The sequence below is a fragment of the Amblyomma americanum genome, chromosome 1 (genome assembly GCF_052857255.1).
Source record: "Amblyomma americanum isolate KBUSLIRL-KWMA chromosome 1, ASM5285725v1, whole genome shotgun sequence".
NCBI lineage: Eukaryota > Metazoa > Arthropoda > Arachnida > Ixodida > Ixodidae > Amblyomma > Amblyomma americanum.
This window is the reverse complement of record NC_135497.1, coordinates 528226889-528236458: the sequence shown is the minus strand read 5'-3', so window position 1 is coordinate 528236458 and position 9570 is coordinate 528226889. Positions and strand designations below refer to the sequence as shown.

Below are 9570 nucleotides of genomic sequence, written 5' to 3'. Positions count from 1 at the left end.
GTGGGCTTTGCGGGTATTCAAGTCAAATTTGAAAGCTCCGAGTGCACCGCTGTAGCTCGCAACTGATTAGAGCGACACACCTCACACATCACACGTCAGTGAGCAAAAGCGCCAGCCTTCAAGCTCGCCCAGTCTGCCCACATGTCATCGGGATAGGGAATGTGCAGTGAGGTGCATTACCCTAATCAGTTGCGAGCTACTGTGAGCAGCAGTTTTTAACAATTACTTCTAAATTATACGGTTCATGCAGAGGTTTCAAATTTGACTTGAATACACACAAAGGCCACCTCTACACAATTGTTGCTCTAGAATACACCCATCGAAATCATTTCAGGGTCACTTTAAGGCAAAGCTTAAATGTGCTCCTAATTTTTAACTTTACTTCTTTCAGTCACAATGACCTCAAGAACCGTTGTGTACTCATTAACATGATTTAGAGAGCAGAGGCCGTATCACGTAACTGTAATAAATTCTGTCAAAAGTTAATGACAGTGACGTCAAATTGGTGAAACGATGAGACGTCACCGCTTGATGCAACGAGGAATCAGCCAATTACATCAGGGCGCCACCCCGAGAGCATTTATTTGCACGGCGAGAGACCGTCTGCTAAATTTTTTTTGTAAAAAGCATTCAGAAATACACAGTGATAAAAATAATTAATATTTTATTTGGCCAAAAAAATTGTGTTTAAAGTTAGAACATATTAAGCAACACAAAAAGCACAAGAAGTTGTGTTATTCAATTTTTCTGGAGGGTGACTATTGGTGCCGAGGAGATGCACTCGCAACGGTAAAATGTCAACAAGCCGCTTTGTACGAAACATGGGGTTCTTCCTCCATGGCACGAAAGCAGCCGAAGCAGCCAATTCCACCCAATGTTATTGTTTTTTACGCGGCATCTAAAAATCAAGCTACTGTGCGGTTGACCTAAGTGCACAGACAAATTTGAACGAAGGCAATGAAGGCTACGTGCCTGCCGAGCAAACTTGCAAGGAGCGATTGGTAAGAAATCAATGAAAAAATCTTGTCTTGTTCGGTGCTTACGTTTGAAAACGCCAAAGGGTGAAGTGTTGCAGTATGTGATGTGTGGCCGTCTGTTTCTTTTCCCTTGAGGAAATAGAAGGCGACCACGAAGTGCGATTTGCTGGGAAAAATGAAGTGCTTTGCCAGCATAAGCCTGTGTTGCTTATGTGTAGCTATTGCTCTTAGGTGACCACGGAAACCCACCCCTTCTGCGTGCTAAGTTAGCAGATTGGCATTCGCTTACCATCGGTTGTGTGATGCCGATGTGTGCCTTGCTACCAACGGCAGCTTGAAAGCTGCCCGTGGCAATTAACCGCAGTGCACATAGCACCTGCCGCCGAACCGATAACGCGCTCGCACACGCACCTAGCAGTTCATCGGAGACTTCGTCGTACAGCCATTCCACAATCTGCTTCTACAGTCGAAAAAAGGCGTTAAAACAGCTCGTCCGGCAGGTCAAACGCGTCTTCATGCGCCCTCCTTCGCCGTTGCTCGCACCGGCGCAACCACCTCAGTTGTATCGCCGCGTTCACCGCCGCCATTTTCTGTCCCAAACGCAACCGTCAAATTGACCGCCTCGAGACGATCACAAAAAAAATCAATTTGCACCTGCGTAATTAGGTGTGCAATGCCATCACTTCTGCCACATCCGTGACGCAATCTGCAGCCACCCATGATGCAAAAAAGCAATATGGCCGCCAGCCACGACCGACCAATAGGATTGAGGCTAACTGACTGTTTTCGACAAGTTTTGGCAACTTTGCTATTTGATAGTTCTGTAATACGTCCCCAGGACTCTTGCAAACACTATCTGCAGAAAGCATGGGCAGTGCCCAAGACCGTTCTGTGCTTGCATCGACAGGCACCATGTGATTTGGGAAGGACTACAATGAGAACATGCCACAATGTGGGCATGTAAAAACAAGCACAGTCATTGCCATAGCATCATTACAATGATAATTGGAGCATGACTGCAAGGGCACTGGAAACGTCAGGCACTTAAAAGGGAATTCATTTCAGAGCTGAAATGAGCCTGTGCTAATATGCAAATATATTAAATTATGAGAATGACAAGGAGACTACACCATGCTCTCATCTGTTATGCTTCATGCTAATTATAGTCACATTTCTCACAAGTTAGCTTAAAGAGGATAAAAAGCAGCACAACAAAAGTCAACAACAAAAAAACCTTACTGGACTGTTGAATTGCTAATAGAGTTTTGAAATCCACAGATGTAAGGGTGTGTCACGAGCGAAAAAGAAGAGGGATGAGTAAACACTGGACGTAAGGAAAGGCATGTTAATTGCCACATGGCACTTTGAAAGAAAGAGAAGAGGGAAGAGAGTGCAGTCGTATTTTTGGAAGAGATGGAGAAGACGACGACGAAACTGAAAAAAAAGGTGGAAGTAAAGGAAAATGAATTCAACTACCCCTCGGCCAATCCCCCGCGTGGGTATGTGCCATATACCTGGGGTGAAGAAGAAGAAGGACGTATAAAAGGAGGGATGGCGAGGTAGACAGGAGGAACGTTCTAGGTGCGGACGTTGGCGCATGGCCATCAACTGCAGCAGGAGGTGTTAGATCGCGAGGCCTACTGACCTGGCGTGGTCCCCACCGGCTGATGCTCCGGACCTGTGGATCACGACGCTGACCCCGTCTTCGGAATGCGGGCCCTGTGTCAACGCCTCCGGATTGACGCTTAGCCTGCGGCTGTTGCTATCTGCCAGACCTCGTCATCAGTACGAAGATGCTCCAACGCCGACATCCAGCTAAGGCGACGTGGCAGCACCGACTCTCGTTGTTGTGCCAATCAGTATGAGGCTGGCACGATAAAGGAAATGATTGATTTACTGGCTGAAGTGTTAGAACGTATGATGGCGTGCAGCCGAACGACGCGTGACGCCGGCACGCGGAGGAAGCTCAATTCGGCTACACTTCGGCGTCATCATCTTCAGCAGTTGGTGCTGCTCCTGCTGTGTAAGGCCGCCGCTGCTGCTACACTTTCACCTGATCCTCCTCAACACTCTTCTCATAGAACAGCGGCGTCTCTTAAAACAAGGTACCACCTGGGTTTATGTCCGTACTCCGCGTCCGAGAGAGCGTACAAACCACCCGCATTTGGTAGCAAGACTGTATGAGTGCGACTTTGTGGCTTATGCGTGAGGACCATTAGTGTGATAGGAATGCGGTGTTTTCTGTTGTGTTATCTTGGTGTATGTGTAATGTGCTGTTTTTGTTTGTTGTTCACTCAGGCATAAAGCGCGTCTTGAGTTTCCCCTTTGAAGCCTTCTCTCTGCTTTATAGGCTTGCACACACACAGAGCGCTTACCATTCCACACCATAAGCACACTTTTGTGTGACCGGGTGCAAGGCTTTTAGGAACACCTCTCTGAGCCTATCTGAGCTACGTGGTCAGTGTAAACTCTAATGCACAGCAAATGGCTGCATGACATTCTAATGCAGATCGCACTCAAAAACGCATGAGAAGAAGCAGTGGGAATGTTACAGGGCTGACTAATAGGCAAAGTATGGTTGGATGTGAGAAAATCCTTCCTCAGCACCAGTTTGCGATACCACTCTCCAAGAAGCCAGAGCAGCTCAGAAACTGCAGTCGCAGAAACACACTCAACATGTAGAATAAACACTGAGTGTCATATTTTTCGATGGACAAACATTGCCATGTACACAGCACAGGTAGGACCATTCAACCAACGCTACCCATATTGACATTCCATAAGCATTACTTGTACCGTGGTATTCTACTCTTCTGCACTACAAAAAAAAAACATAAGGGGAGGAACTGGGTCAAGAAATGTGTAGAGCTAAAATTTTTGTATAAAAGGTAACACCTGCACACTTTACACTTGTACTCTTGAAGCAGTTTCTACAGTTGCAATACACACACAACAGTTGGAAACATGCAGTCATTCACCAAGTTCACTCAGTACACATCACATCGCAACATGTCACAATGATTGAAGTGACCCCTCCTTCCCTTCTTATAAAAACAGAAGTGCAATACCAGCCTCCTCCTCCACCCAGGCAGTGACATGCAAGGCACAACAGCAGAATGAACACGGGGGCAATGCTTGTGAATTTGATTCATTTCAACCTCGAGAAATTCTTGTATCCTGGGCTCACCAATTAAAAGGTGGTCCTAGTTTTGCAGACATAGATTCTTATGAATCTCAGGACAACGGGGGTACCAAGATAAGAATAGACATGTTCTTGGAGGTGGGTCCAGTACCGACTGTTTTGTAGCTTTAAACGTTGAGAGAGAAAATTGTACAACACAGCTGCCAGCCCTGAAGATCATCTGAAAGGCTATGCAGTGCAAGGAGCCAAAGAGTAAGGAAGTGGTGCTGTTGCACCTGACTGTCGGAGGCACTTATGCTTTCTCATTAGGCATCTGAATAATAGGTAACGCTATCCACCGCACTTCATTCAAACAGTGTCAGTCAATGACAGGCCTGGATGAAAGACATGTGCACCACAGCATTGCAAAAGGGTGCCGTACCAGGCTTATTTTGCAGCAGGAGGCAGACCCCACTTGCAAAGATGATGTGGTGGGCTAGAGAGCTGCAGCGGAGGCAGCAGTTTATGTCTACTATTTCGTTGAACGAACAGCTTCACGCTTGATCAGCCTAAACAAGGGAGCCTGGAAAGGGCATTCACACGGCTGTGACTGCAACGGTTCAATTGAGCACAAGGCCTGGGTTGGCCAAGTCTGTACATAATGCAGAGCCAGGTCAGGGTCTGTGCAGACTGTAAGAAAGGTGATGACTGATGATCACCACTGTGTGGCTATACTCATATTGTCCAACACATGTGTTGGACATCTGTCAGTAATTCCCAGCTTGGTGAAAGCATAATTGCAGACCAGCAGATAATTGGGTTGTACCTTGTAATGAGCTGGTATTGCCATTGTGTTTGTCGTTGATGAATGCATTCATGATTGCTCAGCTCCATGGGTCCCAAGACAGGTGCCTGCTACCTCGTCTGATACCGGTTGTTGGCAGTTCCTCGAAGTTTACTGCTGGCAATGCAAACCACAAAGCAAACTGCAGCATACATAAAATGTCTTCGATTCAGAGCTGAACAGTTTGCTTGTGACAGTTTGTGAACAGTGGCAAGCTCTATGATACATGGTCGCTTGTATTTGTGGGAAATATGGAACCAGGTACTGCAGGCGACGACATTGGTGAAGGGGCACTGCAAAGTTCTGCAAGTGCTTTGGCTGCATGAAAAGTATTCGACTAGTGGCAACGTGCAGCACTACATAGTTGTGGGGTGCCGTTATTCCAAAGCAACGAAGACGTAGCTGCACCACAAGTTTATAAAACAGCTTGCCATTCTCATGGACATAGCTTGCGGGGAAGTAGAATTCCACACTTTCCCAATTGTTCTTCCCATCAAAGATTTCCAGCTTGCCAAGCAGGCCAGCACGATATTAGTGGATGTGAATAATCCTTGTCATGCGGGGTTGAATGTCATACAGACTATGAGCGACGCAACAGGCGCTTCTTTCCTGTTGTCTCCTTTTTCCTGTGAACGTCTTTTTTAGCGCACAGCCTCTAGAAATGAAAATGTACCAACTAGCCTGTCAGAAAGTCTTACTAAATAACAGTGGAGAGCTCCAGATTAATTTCAACCGCAGCGGTGGCAAGTCATGAAGAATAAATGCAAGAAAGCCTGCAAGCTGTGCGGTGTCAGTGCATGTCAAAAAACCCCAGATAATGTCAACAGATTCCAAGGAGCAGATGTAGCTCAAAAGCACATCAGAAATAGGTCTCACTTTCACTACAGTACCCACTGCTATGAGCACTGCAGATAGTAGTGCAGGTCCTACGGCCTGCAGTACTCGTAGCAGTCCCCATTCACATGGCCCTTTGTACCGCAGTGATGGCACGCATTAATGATGTGCCTGGTTGGCACCCTTGAGAAAGGAGCAAGGATGCCTGGTCCGTACACCTTTTCCAGGCTCCTGACGAGGATCTCCGCCAGCTCCTCCACTCCTTCACCAGCCGACAGATGGTATCCATCGGCGCCAAAAAGGTGCCTCTTTGGAAATTTACGTGCATCCAAGAAGCGATGCTGAAAATAAAATAGAATTTGTTCAGAAATAGGGCAAATTGAGGCAATACGTCAAACGTGGTATGGTATCTAGGGTTAATGTCCAAAACTGACTTGAGGTATGAGGGCTGCTACAGTGGAGTGTTCCAAATTAACCTCGACCATTTGCAATATCACATAGCAGCACATTGGCGCCATTTTGTTACCGGCTCGGTGAGCGTGAGAAACCAGCGCGGGGAAACATTTAAGACATCACAACAGTATAGAGCTACAGTAAAATTTAACTTTCTGGTATATTTTTGAAGTAAACAACTCATGAACAGGCAGAAACAAAGCAGACCACACAAACATAGCACTTGCTTAAAACAGAATTAACTCAAACACGTGAAATTTCTGGCATATAAAACACATCAGATCAAAACCTCAGTACGCCAGTCCCATCTGGAACCCACCTCAGATACACCTAACAAATGTGCTCGAATCAATTCAAAGCTATGCCGTCCATTTTGTGCATCATGCCCCGTACCCTTATTTCATCAGCGTTTTATCTCTGAAGGACAGCCTTGAAAGCCTCTAACTTTCACGCCGCATTACCAGCCTTTCTTTGGAGCACAAAATTCTTTGCAGTTCACTCAGTCAAGCACCTTACGTTGTGCATCGCACCCACATATCTCACCACGCTATTCATCCTTTTCAGATAACTCGGCTTGTTGCTCACACATTTTCAGGATCTTTTTTCCCCCGACCATTTGTGGACTGCAATGCCCTTCCCCATGAAGTCGCTGGCATCACATGCCCATTTTCATTTCTTGAAGCCTTGACAATTCATTTTCAAACGCAATGCCTGTACTCATATCTTTTCTTAAATATCTGTAACCCCAACCCTCATATAATACCTCCATAGGTGGTAGTTGAGCAAAACAAAGTGAAGATAAAATGTCTGAACATATATTGACGGCAGGTCACCAAGAAGACATGCTGGGATAAATACTTTAATGCCTGCATGTGCCCCTTAGCTAGGTGAGCTCTGCATCATGACAGTGAGCATATACTGATGCAGTCACCACCTCTTGGTACAGCCTACTGATTTTCTTTAGTTTTCTGCTCCTATTTACCTTCATGTTTTTCAGAATGAATCTGCAAACCGACATATATGCACCCACTGGTACTGCAATGTGCAGCCATGTATCCTTCATGGGCAGTTTTAACCTTGCTGGCAGGCCTACTGAGAATTTTATAATGACATCAGCTACTCTATCGAACGTACTACTTGCCGTGAGTGAGAGACAAGACCCTGCACTCCTCTGAACACTCACTCAGTTAACAGATATTATGATTTTACGTATGTTGCCCAGCATTTTAGGTGCTGAAAAATCAAACTTAACAACGGCCAACCTCTTGAGATTGTGTGGCAGAGTGTGAAGGTAAAAAATTACAGCATCAGTGTGTTCTGCCTTTTTTTAAAGCTGTGAGCAAACTGCATTCACAAAACGTGATGGCTCCAGCACATTTTCTTCAATGCAAATGAGAATATAAGTTGGGCAACTGGCACATGCCACCTGCATGCATAGCTACTGAAACCTTTTGTCTATTTCGTCAGGGCAAGACCTCTTCAAAGAAATCTAAACAATACATAATCAATGTGCTTTTCATAATTTTGTAATGTGTGCAACTGAATAGTGCAGGTAGTCGTGTCACTATGTGTTGTCAAGAGTTTACTAAGAGTTCGATTAGGGAGCACACAACATGTGGTATACTGCATGCAATCATTTCTCATGCAGGAAGCAGTTAGTATGCTTGCAAACAGTTGAGAAAGTACGCCAACAAGGTGGAAACTGCCCATAATGGATGACTGCGTTGTAGTACCTGTGGGCGCACGCCTCAATTCTCAACTGTTTTGCTCTAAAAAATATAAAGTGCAACTGATACAGCAAAATATGGAAGCTGAGATGACAGCAGCAGGGGGCAAAGACTATGTCAATGTATGCTCACTTTCTCTGTTATCAGAAGAGGCCGGCAGTTACAAACAACTTTTCCTAAACTGTTTGTTTTTTGTTTCGCCACGAACGGAGATTTCCTGTACTAAGAATAAATGTTGTTGCACACCAGCTCTATGTTCATCTGGTATTCTACTCGCCTTTTTGTGCACTGTTCACCCCAAAGGCGTACAACAAGACAAGCATGTCGGTACTCACGCCCGGGTTCAGGATGAACACAGACGGCATCCGCTTAAGCGTAGCCGTCAGCTTGCGGTTGAGCAGGTGACGGCGGTTCAACCAGGTACGGCTCACCTCGGCGTCCGCCGTAATAAACCAGCGTGGCAGCACCTTCCCCACGAGGACCACAGGGGCCATGTCGCGTAGCAGCTGCAGGACGAGGGCCTAGGATGCGAAATGATAGTTCAGAACTCATTACTGAAATCGGCAGAAGTTCGACGCGTTGCACCACCACGTAGTACATACCTTGATGTTGTCGCAAATCTCCTGCGGACTTGTGTTTGGCCTAGAGATGCAGTTGCCTCCCTCGTACACAACACAGAAGTCTGCGCGCAGCAGGTTAATGCGCCGCACAGCGCTTGCAAGGCGCACGGCATCGTAGCCGCTGAAGCTGAATGTGCAGGTCTCGACCGACGGACGCAACCGCAGACGAGACCTGCACAAACGCTTTAGCTGACTATCGCCAACGAGCACGCCTCGTAACGCCATGACGGATCGTCACTGGCGGCAACTGAAGTTCGCGCGCGTAGAAAACGTGGAAAAAAGCGCACCTCGCAGTCACATACAATGGTTGGGGACATCTAAGACTACAGAGAACAAACAGCGTCAAGTTTGGTTCAGCTAGAGACAGCATAGGGACGGTTTGGAGTTCGGTTCAGCTCGGTATTTATTCGGACGCGGACTGGGATGGGGTGAACTAGGATGGCTAGAATGGGAAAGTGTGAAGGGGCGCGTCTAAATGGAGCAGGAACCGATAGGGACACCAGCCCTCAAGCGCAGGAACCTAGCGCCTTATGGCCTCTAAGCATTTTAGGCGTTTCAGAAATCTCTAGGTTGCGATATTTACGGGTCAAAAAGTACCTGGTCATCTCGCTTTCCTTTCAGGCGAGTTAACTCCGCGAACTGCGACCGTGCGACCAAATTGTCGGTTCTTTTCATCTCGCTATGCCAGCTGTCGCTTCCAGCGTTTCTTAATGCCGATTTGCAGCGGCGTTGCGCGGGGCACGTGTCAGCGACATCCAACTGAAGCGATTGTGCAGGTGCCGTCTGCGGTGTTTCCCGTCGGTGGAGACGTAGTAGTAGTAGTGGTTTATTTAAAAACACATAAAAGGAAGGTAAAAGATTTTTGCTTGCCCCGGCATCTGCCATCACGTGCGGCGGCACCTGAGCTGGGGCAGCGGAAAGAAAGGATAGCAGGCAGGTGGGAGAAATGAAATAAAAGAGGTGAGGGGACAGAAGAAAGACATGGGGGGAGGTA

At 46.7% G+C, this 9570-nt stretch overlaps 1 protein-coding gene across 1 annotated transcript; it reads right to left on the bottom strand.

Annotated features, from left to right (window-relative positions):
* Nucleotides 1–565: 565 nt before the first annotated feature.
* Nucleotides 566–9293, bottom strand: LOC144116257 (uncharacterized). The gene is made up of 3 exons (XM_077650973.1): nt 8559–9293; nt 8292–8477; nt 566–6117 (listed from the first exon to the last, which is right to left on the bottom strand). Exons 1-3 carry the CDS (start codon nt 8799–8801, stop codon nt 5869–5871), a joined length of 678 nt encoding a protein of 225 aa, XP_077507099.1. The 5' UTR covers nt 8802–9293; the 3' UTR covers nt 566–5868.
* Nucleotides 9294–9570: the final 277 nt, after the last annotated feature.